The sequence below is a fragment of the Gorilla gorilla genome, chromosome 20 (assembly GCF_029281585.2).
Source record: "Gorilla gorilla gorilla isolate KB3781 chromosome 20, NHGRI_mGorGor1-v2.1_pri, whole genome shotgun sequence".
Taxonomy (NCBI): Eukaryota; Metazoa; Chordata; class Mammalia; order Primates; family Hominidae; genus Gorilla; species Gorilla gorilla.
Genome location: NC_073244.2, coordinates 15,053,771 through 15,072,514, shown reverse-complemented (window position 1 = coordinate 15,072,514; position 18,744 = coordinate 15,053,771). Strand labels below are relative to the sequence as shown.

The window sequence follows — 18,744 nt, the reverse complement described above, 5'->3', positions numbered from 1 at the left end:
CCAGGAGCTCCGATCTGGTAGGCGAGAGAGACTGGGGCGTCCAGTCAGTCGGGGTACACGGCTGAGCAGGAACTTTGCTAAGAGACATTGATGGGGTGAGGGTGGCGGCGGTGGGGGCGGGGGTCTTAAACTGCAGGGTGGCATCTGAATTGTACAGGGTTGGAATTTTACAGGCACAGTTAGGAGCAAAAGAGAAGGGCGTTCCCGGCAGCGGGGACGGAGTAGGCATGGACTAGGAGGCAGGGAGCCATCAGGTGTATCTGGGTCCTTTCGTGTGAGCTGCATGTATCTGGGCTGCGTGATGGGGAGATACCGAGGGAAGGACTGGAAGCAGAAATGCAGCGTGGCAGGGTTGTGGGAGGCACGTTCCTGGGTCCAAAGGGGTCTTTCAAGAACTGTTGGTCATTTTAGGAGATTAGCCTGGACATTACTGCCCAGAGAAAAGACCCTGGGCTCAGGGAAGGGCTGGCATCCAGCTTGGTGTTTCTGTGTGTTGTTGCGGGCTTAAGGGAGCCAGCCTCTCTTCCCTACAGGGAAGTTTCAAGATTGTTCATACCTGGACCCAGGACTGCTCAAACCCACCCAGAACTTATTTTACTCTGGTTGCCTCCGGGGGCAGGAAGTTGGGGCTTTTTCACCAAACAGCCCTCGTGTGCAAGATGAACTGAGGCTTGCAGAAGAGGGGATCTATAATGAGCTGGGTGCTCAGATGTCTGTTCATTTACTCAGAGGAGGAGGAAGGGCTGTTTCTCACAGCTTGGCCTGGAAACGGAGGCCAGGAGGGGCCTCAAGGGGTTGGGGTTGGGGGAGGCCCATCTACCTCCCGCATCCGGGGAGGGGGTGGTGCCCTGGATGCAGACAGCCTGTGATTCGCCTGCCCCCATGCCCTTCCCTACTCAGGCCCCGGATCTAGCCTGAGGAGCAGGTGAGGAAGGCACCCCAGTCCCCCAGCCCTGAGTCACCGAGGCCGGGCAGCCGGGGACGGAGGGAGAGCTTTGTGGTTGGACACCATTGTGAGGCCTCCACACAATGGCCTGAATGGTGGGCGGGTTTGTATGGGACAACCCCACCACCTCCAGTGGGGCGTGTCCCCCTGACCTGTACTCAAAGCAGGTCACCACCAATAGAGGCTGTTTACTGCATTTGTCCCCAAGGTTCACTCAGGGTCTGATGCCGGGGGCTGTTTGCATTGGGCAGACCCTGCTCCTGTTTCAGGGAGGACTGGGCTTTGGGCTGACACCCCTCCCCATCCCCATCACCCCTCTGGCCACATCAGTCCCTCCCCAAGGGATTCCCCTGGAGTCAGTCCAGACACCATGCGGGATTTTTGACATAAAACACGGGAGAAGACTCTCTTAATCCCTGGCCATAAATCTGAGCCCACTGCTGGCAAGCTGTGAGTCCTTGAGCCAGACATCTAACCTCTCTGAATTTCCATCTCCCCAAAGAGCAATTTTTAGAAGATTTCCAGAGCTGGAGAAATCCATCTCCCAGTTGCCTCTCCCTCCACCCTGTGGCTGAGAAACTCCAAGAGCCCAAAGGACCTCTGTGACCATCATTTTATTTTATTTATTTATTTGAGACAGAGTCCCACTCTGTCGCCCAGTCTGGAGTACAGTGGCACAATCTTGGCTCACTGCAACCTCTGCCTCCCCGGTTCAAGCAATTCTCCTGTCTAAGCCTCCTGAGTTGCTGAGATTATAGGTGCCTGCCACCATGCCCAGCTAATTTTTTTTTTCTATTTTTAGTAGAGACGGGGGTTTCACCATGTTGGTCAGGCTGGTTTTGAACTCCTGACCTCAGGTGATCCACCTGCCTCAGCCTTTCAAAGTACTGGGATTACAGGCGTGAGGCACTGCACCTGGCCCACCATCATTTTATAGGGTCCACCTTCTATGTAGTATGTGCCTGCACTTTACATGTGTTGTCTCCATTGGACCTGCCTGATGGGTGAACACAGCAGCACCGTTATCCCCCATTTTGCAGAAGAGAAAACAGGCTCAGAGAGCTTAAGCCTTTTGTTTAAAGTCACACGGCCAGGATTCCAACTCCAGTTTCTGGATGATTCCCAAATGCTGGTTTTTATCCTTTGCCTGGGAAGAGACTGAAGGTTGAGGATTTCTCCTCTCCTGGCAGTTTCTGGGTACGTGAGTCCCCCCACACCGCTGAGGAAATGAGTTCTGTACTGCCTGTCCCAGGAGAAGGGCTGTGAAGACACAGAACATAGGCAGATCTCATCGTGCGCCGCTGAGCCCCTTCCTGGGTCCCTGAACAGTGGTCATTGTCCCAGCCCAGGCCTGGCCAGGGGGATACGAAGTTAAAGGAGTTGGATTATGAAGGGAAGGGGGCATTGGTGGGAGTGGGTGTGTGTACTGGGCATGGGTGGAACTGTGAGGTGGGTTCCTGGTCTAACCTGCCTTTGCCAGAGTTACAGTTTATCTTTCACCACTTTTGGTTCACCAAAAAGCAGAAAGGTTTGCTTACTGTTTCCTCTAATCCTGGAGAGAGAGTTACCTTTCTTCCCAGTTGCTGGGTAGCAAAGGAAGACAATGGGTCCAAGAGGGGCAGGCCTGGCTGGGTGTACTCTCTCTCTCTCTCTCTCTCTCTCTCTCTCTCTCTGTGTGTGTGTGTGTGTGTATGTGTGTGTGTGTGTTGTGAGACGGTGTCTTACTCTGTCGCCCAGGCTGAAGTGTAGTGGCGTGATCTCAGCTCACTGCAGCCTCCGCCTCCTGGGTTCAAGTGATTCTGCTGCCTCAGCCTCCCTAGTAGCTGGGATTATAGGCGTGTGCCACCACACCCAGCTAATTTTTGTGTTTTTAGTAAAGATGGGGTTTCAACATGTTGGCCAGGCTGGTCTTGAACTCCTGGCCTCAAGTGATTGGCCTGCCTCAGCCTCCCAAAGTGCTGGGAGTACAGGCCTGAGCCATGGTGCCCGGCTGGCCTGGGCATTCTTTATGCTCAGTGGATTCTTCTGGTCACTTGGTTCTCCCAGGGTGGGTTGATCAAGTGAAGGAGACTCTTCCTACCTCCCTGGAGCCTCAAGGGCCAGAAGGCCAGACATAGCAGATTATCCAAGCATGCACTCATGCTGACTGTAGATTCAGTGGTCCAGATGACCATCCCGTTTTACAGATGAGAGGACAGAAGCTCAAAGAGGAAGGGCTGGGTGTGGTGGCTCACGCCTGTAATCCAAGCACTTTGGGAGGCCGAGGTAGGTGGATCACCTGAGGTCAGGAGTTCGAGACCAGCCTGGCCTACAGGGTGAAACCCTGTCTCTACCAAAAAATACAAAAATTAGTCAGGCGTGGTGACACACGCCTGTAGCCTCAGCTACTCGGGAGGCTGAGGCACGAGAATCGCTTGAACCCTGGAGGCAGAGGCTGCTGTGAGCTGAGATCACACCACTGCACTCCAGCCTGGGCAACAGAGTGAGACCTTGTCTCAGAAAAAAAAAAAAAAAAAAAAAAGGCTCAAAGAGAAGACCCCCAGGTAGCCAGGGTAGAACTGAACCCATTCTCTTGATCTTCCTGCCATTATCCAGGCCCGACTTCTAATCCAGGTACCAGCCTCTTCTTCTCCACCTTGGAGGTGCTCCCAAAAGCTCCTCACTCCTGCAGCTCAGAGCTGTGCCCAGGGACCTAAACTGATCACAGTCCCAGAGCCGCAGGGACAAATGCCAGGTCAGGAGGACACAGATCGCAGTAGGATGACCAGTAGGATATCCCGGTTTGCTTGAGCCTGAGGCAGTTTCTTGGATGAGGGACTTTAGTAAAACTAAGAAAGCCCTGGGTAGACCAGGACATGAGGGTCACTCTTCCATCCCAGATGCTCTCCTATACGGATTTCCTTCCTGACACTTCCTCTCTTCAGCCTGTTCCAGTACCTGGCACATAGTAAGTGTACAAGACATATTTGTTACATGAATGAATGAATTAATTAACAAGGTAATAGACTACTTCCCCCCCCACCCCCCGCTGTATTGAGGTATACTCGAAAAACAAATATTACATGTATTTATATAAAAGTAGAACTACCATATGATCCAGCAATCCCACCATATACATATACAACATGTACAATACACTGCTTTGATATATGTACATCTTGTGAAATGATTACCACAATCAAGCTAATTAACATACCCATCATCACCTCACATGATTACCTTTTTTTACGTTGTGAGAACATTTAAGATAAACTCTTTTTAGCATATTTCTTTCTTCCTTCCTTTCTTTTTTTTTTTTTTTTGAGATGGAGCAACTCTTGTTGCCCAGGCTGGAGTGCATTGGTGCAATCTCAGCTCACTGCAACCTCTGCCTCCCGGGTTCAAGCAATTATCCTGCCTCAGCCTCCCGAGTAGCTGGGATTACAGGCTAATTTTGTATTTTTAATAGAGACGGGGTTTCCCCATGTTGGTCAGGCTGGTCTTGAACTCCTGACCTCAGGTGATCTGCTTGCCTTGGCCTCCCAAAGTACTGGGATTACAGTCGTGAGCCACTGCTCCCAGCCTTCTTTTACCATATTTCAAGTATATAATACAGTGTTACTACCTATAGTCACCATGCGGTACATTAGGTCTCCAGAACTTGTTCATCCTGCATAACTAAAACTTTATACCTGCCTGCTGCTGGGAGTTGCTTGGAGGTTGGCAGCTTGGGGCTGAAGGCTCGCAGATGGAGCGGTAATGTCCCACAAACAAATTTACTATTCCGACAAATACGACAACGAGGAGTTTGAGTCTCGGTTAGTGCCGGCGCAGGGGCAATAGTGAGATTGTGAGAACATTTAAGATCAACTCTTTTAGCGTTTTTTCTTTCTCTCCTTTTTTTTTTTTTTTTGAGATGGATTTTCACTCTTGTTGCCCAGGCTGGAGTGCAATGGCATGATCTTGGCTCACTGCAACCTCCGCCTCCTGGGTTCAAGCGATTTCCCTGCCTCAGCCTTCCAAGTAGCTGGGGTTACAGGCGTGCACCACCACGCCCGGCTAATTTTGTATTTTTAGCAGAGACAGGGTTTCATTGTGTTGGTCAGGCTGGTCTCGAACTCCTGACCTCAGGTGATCCGCCTGCCTCGGCCTCCCAGAGTGCTGGGATTACAGGCGTGAGGCACCGCACCTGCCTGCGAGGTTGACTTCTTTAGATTCCACACGCGAGTGAGATCATGCAGTAATTGACTTTTTGTGACTGGCTTATTTCACTTTGCATAATGTCCTCCAATTCATCCGCGATGTCATATATGGCAGAATGTCTTTCTTTTTAAAGACCGAATAATATTCCACTGTAGATAAACCACAATTTTTTTGTCTGTTCATCCATTGGTGGACACTTAAATTGTTTCCACATCTTGGCTACTCTGAATAATGCTACAATGAACGTGGGGGGTGCAGATGTCTCTTGGAGATACTGATTTGATTTTGTTTGGATTGTGAACTCAAAGTATTTGAGACAGGTCTCCATCCATTTAGAAAGTTTATTTTGCCAAGGTTGAGAACACGCCTGTGACAGCCTTAGGAGGTCCTGATGACATTTGCCGAAGGTGGTCAGGGTGCAGCTTGCTTTTATACACTTTAGGGAGACATGAGACATCAATCAAGATGTGTAAGATACATTGGCTTGGTCTGGAAAGGCAGGGCAACTTGAAGTGGCAGCGGCATGGGCGGGGGGGTGGGGAGGGGGCCGGTTTCCAGGTTATAGGTAGGTAAGAGACAAATGGTTGCATACTTTTCGGTCTTTTTTTTTTTTTTTTTTTTGAGATTGAGTCTCGCTCTGTCGCCCAGGTTGGAGTGCAGTGGTGCGATCTCGGCTCACTGCAAGCTCCGCCTCCCGGGTTCACGCCATTCTCCTGCCTCAGCCTCCTGAGTAGCTGGGACTACAGGCACCCGCCACCACGCCTGGCTAATTTTTTGTATTTTTACTAGAGAAGGGGTTTCACCGTGTTAGCCAGGATGGTCTCGATCTCCTGATCTTGTGATCCGCCCACCTCAGCCTCCCAAAGTGCTGGGATTACAGGCGTGAGCCACCGCATCCGGCTACTTTTGAGTCTTTGATCAGCCTTTCACTGAATACATAGTTTACACGTGAGAGGGAGGTAGAGGAATAGTCACTTAAACCTTAGTCTGGGTCCATAAATCTGCATTTTTACATGAACAATAGGGCAGAGGAAGCAATCAGATATGCATTTGTCTCAGGCGAGCGGAGGGATGACTTTCTGTCCCGCATCTGTAAAGATAAGCTGTCCATTTACATTGCCAAGGTGAAATTCAACAGAACTGTTTTAGGGTAAATATCTTGAGTCCCACAAAGAATTTCCTTGTGGGCAAATTTTGAGGGAGGTATGTTGCTTTTTAAATCTTGGTAGCTATTGGCCGGGTGCGGTGGCTCATGGCTGTAATCCCAGCACTTTGGGAGGCCAAGGCAGGCAGATCACGAGGTCAGGAGTTCGAGACCAGCCTGACCAGCATGCTGAAACCCCATCTCTACTAAAAACAAAAAAAATTAGCCAGGCGTGGTGGTGCGCGCCTGTAATCCCAGCTACTCAGGAGGCTGAGGCAGGAGAATCACTTGAACCTGGGAGGTGGAGGTTGCAGTGAGCAGAGACTGAGCCACTGCACTCCAGCCTGGGCGACAGAGGGAGACCCCGTCTAAAACAAACAAACAAACAAACAAACAAACAAACAAACAAACAAACAAACAATGTGGTAGCTATCTTATTTGGGAATGAAATGGGAGGCTGGTTTGCCTGATGTAGTTCTCAACCTGACTTTTCCCTTTGGCTTTGTGATTTTGGGGTCTCGAGATTTATTTTCCTTTCACAGTATATGTTCCAAGAAGTGGGATTGCTGGATCGTATGGTAGTTCTACTTTTATTTATTTATTTATTTTAGAGACAAGATCTTGCTCTGTCACCCAGGCTGGAGTGCAGTGGCACAATCATAGCTCACTGCAGCCTCCAATTCCTGGGCTCAAGCCATCCTCCTGCCTCAGCCTGTCAAGTCACTGGGACTACAGGCATCAATCACCATGCTCAGCTCACAGTTTTTTTTGTTTGTTTGTTTCTTTTTTTGTTTTTTTGTGACAGAGTCTTCCTCTGTTGCCCAGACTGCAGTGCAGTGGAGTGATCTCGGCTCACTGCAACCTCCACCTCCTGGGTTCAAGTGATTCTCCTGCCTCAGCCTCCTGAGTAGTGGGGATTACAGGCACCTGCCACCATGCCTGGCTAATTTTTGTATTTTTAGTAGAGACGGGGAGTTTCACCACGTTGGCCAGGCTGGTCTCAATCTCCTGACCTCAAGTGATCCGCCCGCCTCGGCCTCCCAAAGTGCTGGGATTACAGGCGTAAGCCACCGTGCCCGGCTCATAGTTCTATTTTTAATTTTTTGAGGAACCACAGGAAGTGAGTAGGGTCTCTGCCTCAATCCACACCGGATGGAGTTTTCATTCTCTTCTTTCATGACTGGCTTCTAGAGATGTCGTCACACTTCCCAGGAGAGGAGACATCCCCCTCCTTTCTCAACCTGGAAAAGAAGGACTCTTTATTATTCTTTTTTTGTGGAGGGGAGGTCCCTCGATGTGAGATTTTGCACACTGATATCAAGGAAGGGTCCTCTTTGCAGTTTTACTCTATCAAGAAGGGCCCTTTACCTCTTTAGTCAATACTTTTGAAGAGATTCATTCATTCGATTTGTTCAATGAGTATTTATTGAGCACCTACTGTGTGCAGGCACTGTTCTAGGCAATGAGGGGATGGCTGTGAGCAAATCAAAAGATCCCTGCTGAGCTGACACTTTCAGCAAAGGGGGATGACCTTAAACCAAAACCAGAGTAAGTACGTGATGCATTGTTAGGAAGGGAATAAGGGGGCCGGGTGCAGTGGCTCACATCTGTAATCCCAGCACTTTGGGAGGCTGAGGCGGGTGAATCCCCTGAGGTCGGGAGTTCGAGACCAGCCTGACCAACATGGAGAAACCCCATCTCTACTAAAAATACAAAATCAGCAGGGTGTGGTGGCACATGCCTGTAATCCCAGCTACTCGGGAGGCTGAGGCAGGAGAATCGCTTGAACATGGGAGATGGAGGTTGCAGTGAGCCAAGATTGAGCCATTGCACTCCAGAAAAGAAGGGAATAAGGAGAAAAGAAACAGGATGGAGACTCGGGGGTGCTGGAGTGTGTTGTGGGGGCACATAGCTCTTTCCAATAAAGTGTGTTCAAGGAAAGGCCCTCACTGAGAAGCTAAGACTTGAGGGGTGGGGTTCTTGTTACAGATTCACGACTAGCTCATCTCAGGTTGACCTTGTTGCAGTGCCTGGGGAGGTGAATGCTGCTATTTCTGCTTTAACTGTAGGGAAACTGGGACTCAGTGAAGCGAGTTGGGGCAGAACCAGGATGAAACCCAGAACTCTAGGACTTGAGTTCCTGCCCAGTGAGTGTGCGTGTGGATAAGTGTGTGATTATGTGTCTGTGTGTGCTTTGTGTGTGTCTGCATGAGCATGTGTGTGTTAGAGTGAATGTGCATAAGTGTGTGCACGTGTCCATGTGTGAGTGTGCAACTTAGTGCTTGCGTGCATACTTGTGAGTGTGTGCATCCACCTATGTGTCTACAAATGTGTGCAATGAGTGTTTGAGTTTGCACAGGTGTGACTGAGTGTGTGTGCATAAGCATGTGTGAATATGTGTGTGAGTGTGAATATGTGTGTGCATAGGTGTGTAGGTGTGCATGAATGAGGGTGTGCTTGTTTTTCAGCATGTGTGTCCATGTGTGGGTGTGTTTGAATGCTTACATGTGAGTGTGTAGCTGTGTGTGTGTGCATATGTACAAGAGAGTGCATACATATGTATGTGCGTTTGTGCGTGTATTAGTGTGTGCATGAGTGACTGTGTTTGAGTCTGCACATGTGTGAGACTGTGTGAGTGAGTATGTACATAAGTTTAAGTGTGTGCATGAGTGTTTGTATTCGTGCATGTGTGTCCATGTGTAAGAGTGCGTGTGCATGCATGCAAATGAGTTTTGTGTGTGCATAAGTGTGAGAGAGTGTGCATGAGTGTTTGTGTGTGTGCATGTGTGGGTACATATGTTTTCGCTCCTCTTCCTCTGGGGCAGCGGGGGTCCTCCTTTGCCACTCGTGGCAAAATATCCTGCTTTCCTCAGTTGGGGAGGAGAGCCCTTAGCTTGTTCTTTCTAGGGTAAGTAGCAAGACAAAGGAGCAGTTGGTGCCAACATCCCCCAAGGACCTCCAGCAGTCCCTGTGGGGACAGGACAGGCCAGTGGGGCTGAATGGGGCCAGGGGACTCAGCCCATTGCCCAAAGTGGCTCAGCCCTTCCTGGGTGGGAGAGAGGAGGTGGGCCGGGGCCATCCTGGGCTGGAGGGCCCCACCCTGTCCCTCTCCTCATCTCTGCCTGGGATGAGAGGTCCAGGGGGCTGCCCTGGCTGGTCTGGCCACATACCTGAGTGGAGCTGGGCCTCCCACCTGTCAAGGAAACAAACACTGCGGTGCAGGGAGGCAGCCTGCCTGATTGTCCCCACCCTCCCTGGACCTTTCATCCCACCCTGAACAATCCCATCTGCTTCATTTAACCCTTTGTCAGACCTGTTTTGGTGCACTTGTCCTAGCACTTGCAGCTCTGCCAACCCTGTCCCCAACACACAGTGAATCTGAGCCGGGCTTCTCATCCTTATCCTGGCTCTGATCCACCCCCTCTCAGTGACTCTGAACCCACATTGCCCGCTTCCCCTAATAATAAAAAGAATTACACTCTGGGGTAAGTGCTATTCTAGAGCAAGTCATGATAATGATAATAGCTAACAGGGAACGCTAACATGTACCAGGCACTCTTTTAAGCTCTTTACAGATATGAATTCATTAAATCCTCATAACAACTTGGAGGACAATAGGAGGTATGTCCTATTATCATTTCCATTTTGCAGAAAAGGAAACCAAGGCGCAGTTGGTTATGCAACCTGTCCAAGGGCACATAGCTGCTATGTGGTAGGGCTGGGCTTTGACCCTGGGCAGACTGGGTCTGTAAGACCCTAGTGATTCTGACCCAGCTCCCCTGTGATCTGAGACATCCTCTTCCTCAGTGACTCCCAGTACTGAGAGAACGAGGCAAAGAGATGAGGTAGGGAGGAAGGCAGGTGCCGTCTATCAGACGATGAGCTAATGTAGGAGCTAACATTAATTATTAACTATTAGCTAAAAAGTCTAATAGTCTTTTTAGACTGGGATCCATGGTAAGAAATACATTGCACATTGTGTACCAGTGTGCAATGTATTGTGTACCAGTGTACCAGTACCATCCTACCATTGTGTACCAGTGTGCAATACATTGTGACCAGTTTTGCTTATAGATGCATGATGAAAATACTTTTTTCTTTTTTCTTTTCTTTTCTTTTTTTTTTTTTTTTTTTGAGAAGATGTTTCACTCTTGTTGCCCAGGCTGGAGCGCAATGGCGCGATCTCGGCTCACTGTAACCTCTGCCTCCTGGGTTCAAGCAATTCTCCTGCCTCAGCCTCCCGAGTAGCTGGGATTACCGGTGCCCACCACCATGCCTGGCTAATTTTTTGTATTTTTAGTAGAAATGGGGTTTCACCATGTTGGCCAGGCTGGTCTTAAACTCCTTACCTCAGGTAATCCACCCACCTCAGCCTCCCAAACTGTTGGGATTACAGGCGTGAGCCACCGTGCCCAGCCCCTGATGCCTTTTAATTCTATTATATTCTCTTATTTATTTATTTATTTTGGATGCTGCTCTCAACCCACTGAACAGGTTCGTTATCTGCCTGTCTCCATGGCAACAACCCTGTGTGCTACAACCTGGACCAATCCCACTGAAGCGAGGTTTCTCAATCCCAGCACAAATGTCAACGGATTTGGGTCTCATAACCCTTTGGGGAGGTAGGGTGGGCTGTCCTGTATATTGGTCAAGTGCTAAACAGTATCCCAGGTTCCCTACAACGGGATGGCAGCAGCACTCCCACCAACCAAAAATGTCTTCAGACATTGCCAAATGCAGCCTGTTGCAGTACCTGGCACATAGTAGTTGTGCAATAAATATGTGTTGCATGAATGAAGGGGGCAAATAGAGTCACGGAGGGCCATGAAAGGAGGGTTCTCATGCTGGTATGCCTGATAACAACTATCACAAAAGATTCCAAAAGCCACAACCTTGCACAAAGGCCACCTCAACCTTACACAAAAAATACTCCTGCAGGCCGGGCGCGGTGGCTCACGCCTGTAATCCCAGCAGTGTGGGAGGCTGAGGCAGGAGGATCCCTTGAACCCAAGACGCTGTCTCTCTTTTTTTTTTTTCCTTGAGATGGAGTCTTGCTCTGTTGCCCAGGCTGGAACTGGAGTGCAATGGCGTGATCTCCGCTCACAGCAACCTCCGCCTCCTGGGTTCACCACCATTCTCCTGCCTCAGCCTCCCGAATAGCTGGGATTACAGATGCGCACCACCACACCTGGCTAATTTTTTGTATTTTTAGTAGAGACGGAGTTTCCCCATGTTGGCCAGGCTGGTCTTGAACTCCTGATCTCGTGATCCATCCGCCTCAGCCTCCCAAAGTGCTGGGATTACAGGCCTGAGCCACCGCACCCAGGCTGCTCTCTCTCTCTTTATTTTTTTGAAATGGAGTCTCACTCTGTCACCCAGGCTGGAGTACAGTGGGGTGATCTCAGCTCACTGTAACCTCCACCTCCCGGGTTCAAGTGGTTCTCCTGCCTCAGCCTCCTGAGTAGCTGGGACTACAGGCTCCCGCCACCATGCCTGGCTAATTTTTGTGTTTTCAGTAGAGACAGTGTTTCACCATATTGGCCAGGCTGGTCTCAAACTCTGACCTTGTGATCTGCCCGCCTCAGCCTCCCAAAGTGCTGGGATTACAGGCGTGAGCCACCGTGCCCAGCCTTCCAAGACGCTGTCTCTACAGAAGAGGTGTTATCCTTGTTATCGATCTTTGTAGCCAAGGACAAATATTTCAAAACTATTATGCAATTCTCCTCAATTTTTCCTCTAAAAAGCTTTGTCTTCCTGAATATGCACGTATATTACAGTGGCATGCATATTCCCACTGCAATGTTCTATTCCCAAATGAACATATTTTCCTTTAGAGAGTCTGTCTCTGTTTGCTATTTAGGTTGACAGGGGTTTGGCTAGTTAGTCTAAGAAACTGGGATTGCTCTATCTTATCATAAATTCCTCTCCTCCCTGGAGTCCTAGGAAGCTGGCTTCTTCCATCTCAGAAGTTTGTAGGGAGTGAAATAATCTATGAGGAGTACGTGGATAATTTAGTGCCATTCAGTAGGACTGTGTGTGTGTGTGTGTGTTTGTGTGTATTTTCTTGGTGAGGGCTGTAGCTATGAAAATACACACCCGATAAAAGTTTCCCCAAAATTTCAGTCATCCCATGGTCTTTTTCGTTTTTTGTTTTTTTTTTTTTTCTCTCTTCTACATATGGGTAGCCCAGTTATCTCAGCACCACTTATTGAATAGGGAATCCTTTCCCCATTGCTGTTTTTGTCAGTTTTGTTGAAGATCAGATGGTTGTAGGTATGTGGCATTATTTCTGGGCTCTCTATTGTGTTCTATTGGTCTATATGTCTATTTTTTGTTTTTTGTTTTTTTTTTTTGAGACGGAGTCCCGCTCTTTAGCCCAGGCCGGATTGCAGTGGCACAATCTCGGCTTACTGCAAGCTCCGCCTCCCAGGTTCACGCCATTCTCCTGCCTCAGCCTCCCCAGTAGCTGGGACTACAGGTGCCCACCACTGCGCCCGGCTAATTTTTTGTATTTTTAGTAGAGATGGGGTTTCACCGTGTTAGCCAAGATGGTCTCGATCTCCTGACCTTGTGATCCGCCCGCCTCGGCCTCCCAAAGTGCTGGGATTACAGGCGTGAGCCACCGCGCCCAGCCTATGTATCTATTTTTGTACCAGTACCATGCTGTTTTGGTTACTATAGCCTTGTAGTATAGTTTGAAGTCATAGCCTCTGATCTTGAGGACTTTATTTGCTTATTTATTTATTTATTTATTTTTGAGATGGAGCCTGGCTCTCCCACCCAGGCTAGAGTGCAGTGGCATGATATCGGCTCACTGCAACCTCTGCCTCCCAGGTGATTCTTCTGCCTCAGCCTCCCAAGTAGCTGGGATTACCCAGCTAATTTTTGTATTTTTATGGAGATGGGGTTTCACCTTGTTGGCCAGGCTGGTCCGGAACTTCTGACCTCAGGAGATCCACCCACCTTAGCCTCCCAAAATGCTGGGATTACAGGCGTCAGCCACGGTGCCTAGCCAATCTTGAGGACTTTATAGCCTCTTCTTTGTCCTTGTAACATCATCCCTTAGTCTTTGAGCACTTCCTTGCTTTCTGGCAGAATTATCTCTTAATAATGCTAACCTGGTCACAACCCTCACCCGTTGCTTCAAATCCTCCAGTGACTTTCCATTGCACTTCCAAGAAAATCTAAACTTCATACATCACTGGTTTGCAACCCTTCCTTCTCTTTCTCCTCATTAGATCTGACCTCTGCTTACCCAGCTGGTTTCGCCTACACTCCAGCCATGCTTTCTCAATGCACTCTGGCCACCCTGGCCTTCTTGAAATTTCTCGAGTGGGTCAGGTTTATTCCAGCCTCTGGGCTTTTGCATATATAGTTCCCTCCATCACAAGCACACTTCCCCTGTGATAAGTACCTTCTCATCTCTCAGGGCCCTCCTTAAATATTACCTCCTATGAGAAGTCTTCCCTGATGACTCTATGGAAAATTATGCTTCTCTCTCATGGGTAGAGTGACTTCAAAATTCCCTTCACTCTCTGCAGGGACATTAATGATTTATCTGTTGGATGAATCGCTGTCTGCTTTCTCCACTAGGATGTAAACTTTTTTTTTTATACTTTTAAGTTCTGGGGTACATGTGCAGAACGTGCAGGTTTGTTACATAGGTATACATGTGCCATGGTGGTTTGCTGCACCCATCAACCCATCATCTACATTAGGTATTTCTCCTAATGTTATACCTCCCCTATAGCCCCACAACCCCCGACAGGCCCCAGTGTGTGATGTTCCCCTACTTGTGTCCATGTGTTCTCATTGTTCAACTCCCACTTATGAGTGAGAACATGCAGTATTTGGTTTTCTGTTCTGGACATAAACTTTTTGAGGGAGTGAAGACTTGTCTTGTTCCTCACTCTGTGCCCCAAACTTGGAATTGTTGCCAAAACACCAGGGGTCCAGGCTAGGTCCTGCTGCTCACCACACAGAAAGTCAATCACTGAGACAACGATTTTTACCAAGGAAGAAGACTTTAATCTCCTTGGCTGCAGTGAGAAAATGGGAGCTCAGTCTTAAATCCATCTCCCTGACCAACTAAAATTACAGGTTTATATAGCAGGGAAGAAATGTGACTACGTGTAGTAAAACAGGAAATCAAGAGGGGTCAGGAAGCAATCATGAGGAATGAGGGGTCTGACATCTCATTGTCTGGATATGATGATCTGCTGAGTTTCTTTTCTTTGATACTTTTTGAGAGGACTGGGGGTCCTTTAATGAGGAAGGAACTCAGATAAAACAAATGTAAGTTTCCCACAGAATGGGAGAAAATATTTGTAAACTATGCACCTGACAAAAGTCTAATATCCAGCATCTATAGAGAACTTAAGTACATTTACAAGAGAAAAACAAACAACACCATTAAAAAGTGGGCAAAGGCCGGGCACGGTGGCTCACAACTGCAATCCCAGCACTTTGGGAGGCCAAGGCAGGCAGATCACTATGTCAGGAGTTCGAGACCAGCCTGACCAACATGGTGAAACTCTGTCTCTACTAAAAATACAAAAATTAGCCGGGCATGGTGGTGCACGCCTGTAATCCCAGCTACTCAGGAGGCTGAGGCAGGAAAATCACTTGAACCCGGGAGGCGGAGGTTGCTGTGAGCAGCGATCGCTACTGCACTCCAGCCTAGTCGACAGAGTGAGACACTGTATCAAAAAAAAAAAAAAAAAAAACACTTTTTGAAAGAAGAGATACATGTAGCCAACAAGCATATGAAAAAAATGCTCACTATCACTGATCATTAGAGAAATGCAAATCAAAACCACAATGAGATAGCATCTCACAATAGTCAGAATGGCTATTATTAAAAAGTCAAAAAATAACATGCTGGCAAGGTTGTGGAGAAAATTGAACATTTATACACTGTTGGTGGGAGTGTAAATTAGTTCAACTATTGTGGAAAGCAGTGTGGCAATTCCTCAAAGAGCTAAAAGTAGAACTACCATTTGACCCAGCAATCTCATTATTGGGTATATACCCAGAGAAATATAAATCATTCTACCATAAAGACATATACACATGAAATGTTCATTGCAGCACTATTCCCAATAGCAAAGACAATGGAATCAACCTAAACGCCCATCAATGACAGATTGGATAAAGCAAATGTGATACATATACACCATGGAATACTATGCAGCCACAAAAAAGAACAAGATCATTGCTTTTGCGGGAACATGGATGGGGCTGGAGGCCATTATCCTTAGCAAACTAACCCAGGAACAGAAAACCAAATATTGCATGTTCTCACTTAGAAGTGGGAGCTAAATGATGATGACTCATGAACACAAAGAAGGGAATAAAAAACACTTGGGGTCTACTTCATGGTAAGTGTTAGGAGGAGAGAGAGGAGCAGAAAAAATAACTGTTGGGTACTAGGCTTCATACCTGGGTGATAAAATCATTCATTCGTACAACAAACCCCGTGACATGAGATTACCTATATAACAAACCTTCACATGTAGCCCCAAACCTAAAATAGTTAAACAATAACAAATGTCAGTTTCAAGTATTTAAATATGTATATAAATACTGTCTATGAGACTATCGGGTTGGTTTCAGAATCAGCTGTCGTATAAAAGGTGCTCAAGACATATTTGCTGGTTGGATGAATGAGTGACTGAGGGTCTGGAATAAATATTAAATAAATGAAATGGTAAATGAACGAGTCACTATGCAGAGATTCCTATGGAAAGAAGAGCAAGTCCAGAAGAAAATTTTTTTTTATTTTTTTCGTTCTATTTCCTGCTGGGATAACCAACCTGGTTCTTCCTTCACAGGGCTGCCTTTCGACGCAGGGGTCTTTGCCCAAACCACAGACCAAGGAACACTTGGAGCCACCAGGCAGTTGACCCATGACCCTTCCTCCCCGGCGTCACTCATCAGCTCCGTGGGTAGGTAATAATAAAATAATAAATAATAATGATTAAATAATAATAAATAATAAAAACCAGTAACAGGCTGGGCGGTGGCTCACGCCTATAATCCCAGCACTTTGGGAGGCTGAGGCGGGCGGATCATGAGGTCAAGAGATCGAGACCATTCTGGCTAACACAGTGAAACCCCATCTCTACTCAAAATACAAAAATTAGCCAGGCGTAGTGGCGCACACCTGTAGTCCCAGCTGCTTGGGAGGCTGAGGCAGGAGAATTGCTTGAACCCAGGAGGCAGAGGTTGCAGTGAGCCGAGATCACACCATTGCACTCCAGCTTGGCGACAGTGCAAGACTCCGTCTCAAAACAAACAAACAAAAAACAAAAATAAAAAAACAAAATGACAACAAAAAACCGCCCCCCCCAAAAAAAAAACAGTAACAGGAGTGTATTAAGTCCTAATTCCCTCACCCTGCATGGTGGATCACATCACTGCATCATCTCAACAGCCCTCTGCTGTTATCCCCGTTGGGCATGTGAGGAGAGAAGGCTCAGAGAGGTTAAGTGACTTGCCCCAGATCACACAGCGAGTAATTGGGACTTGAGTCCCACTGAGTCCACTTCTTTCATTTTCCTCCCACTGTGCATTTTGTTTCCTGCTCTGGGAAGATTGCAATTGGCTTGATTTTAGGAAGGAAAGAAAATGAGTCTTCAAGAGATGATTTGGGCTGGGCACAGTGGCTCACACCTTGTAATCCCAGTACTTTGGTAGGCCAAGGCGGGTGGATCACTTGAGGTCAGGAGTTCAAGAACAGCCTGGCCAACATGGTGAAACCCCATGTTCCCTACTAAAAATACAAAAACTAGCCAGATGTAGTGGTGCCAGCCTGTAATCCCAGCTACTCAGGAGGCTGAGGCAGGAGAATCGTTTGAACCCAGGAGGTGGAGGTTGCAGTGAGCCAAGATCGCATCACTGCACTCCAGCTTGGGTGACAGAGTGAGACTCCGTCTCCCCCCAACCCCAAAAAAAGAGAAAGGTGATTTGAATCTGAGGACTGTGTAAGTAAACTCTGTGTCTTCTGCCTTACTCACAAATATTGGCAGGCTGGCATGGCGGTGAGTGCCTGTAGTCCCAGCTACTCAGGAGGCTGAGTCAGGAGGATTGGTTGAGCCCAGAAGTTGGAGAGTGCAGTGAACTATGATTGCACCATTGCATTACAGCCTGGTTGACAGAGAAAGACCCTGTCTCAAAAACAAAAAACAAAAAACAGGCCAAGCACAGTGGCTCACGCCTGTAATCCCAGCACTTTGGGAAGCTGAGGGAGGAGGATCACTTGAGCCCAGGAATTTGAAATTAGTCTGGGTACCATGGTGAAATCCCATCTCCATAAAAAAAATATATATACATATATATATATATACACACACACACACACACATATATATACATACACACACATATATATATATTAGGTGGGTGTGGTGGCATGCACCTATACTTCCAGCTACTCGGGAGGCTGAGGCGGACAGATTGCTTGAGCCTAGAAGTTGGAGGCTGTAGTGAGCCATGATTGAACCACTGCACTACAGCCTGGGCAGCAGAGCAAGACTGTCTCAAAACGGGGGAAAAAAAAATGAACAAACACTGGCTTCCTCAGGAGCAGGCAGGAGAGACAGCCCGGTCCTCATCCTCCCCTGACCCTCTCATCTACCCGCTCACCTTCTCTCTCCATATCCACAGTGTCCTAGAGGCAGATGGCGTTGATGGGGCTGCTGTGAGTGTGGCCACCAACCCTGTCACATAAACAGGCAGGTTTCCCATTGCTGGGAGATGATTCCCCAGGTGTCTCCTTGGAGGGAACCAGCCCAGGCAGGGAGAGGGGGTTCAAGGCAGGAGCCCTGTTGAGGTTCTTCCTGCTGCCTCCTGCTCCTTGCCTCTGGGTGTTAGGTCCTCCCTTTCCTAGGAGTCTAGTTCTGTTCCCTTTATTTGTTGAGACAGAATCTTGCTCTGTCACCCAGGCTGCAGTGCAGTGGTGCGATCTCGACTCTCTTGCAACTTCCGCCTCCCGGGCTCAAGCGATTCTCCTGCCTCAGCCTCGAGTAGCTGGGATTACAGGCGCGCACTACTGCACTAGGTTAATTTTTGTATTTTTAGTAGCGACAGGGTTTCACCATGTTGTCCAGGGTGGTCTTGAACTCCTGACTCTGCCTGCCTTGGCCTCCCAAAGTGCTGGGATTACAGGCGTGAACCGCTGCGCCCGACCTTGTATTGGGATGATGACTTTATAAGCAGCACAACAGAGCAGTTAACAGAGGAGACACTGACATTGGACAGCTTGGGTTCAAATCCCACCTTTGCTACTTTCTGGATAAATAAGGAAACCTCTCTGAACCTCCAGTGTCTTGGGAATAAACGCCCTATGTGACCGAGTAACTGCAAAATCTGAAATTACATGCTGCCTCCAAACAGTGGTTATCAACTGAATGTGATTTTTGTCTTCCAGGAGACATTTGTCATATCTGGAGACATTTTTGGTTGTCAGAAA

The 18,744-nt window shown here is 48.0% G+C and overlaps 1 protein-coding gene across 1 annotated transcript in view; it reads left to right on the top strand.

Moving 5' to 3' along the window:
* Window positions 1–18,744, top strand: part of MUC16 (mucin 16, cell surface associated) — a 235,240-nt gene that overhangs the window by 54,496 nt on the left and 162,000 nt on the right. The window contains exon 3 of the mRNA XM_055371568.2: window positions 16,106–16,219. Coding sequence (XP_055227543.1) covers window positions 16,106–16,219 — 114 coding nt within the window. The remainder of the gene's footprint in view (window positions 1–16,105; window positions 16,220–18,744) is intronic.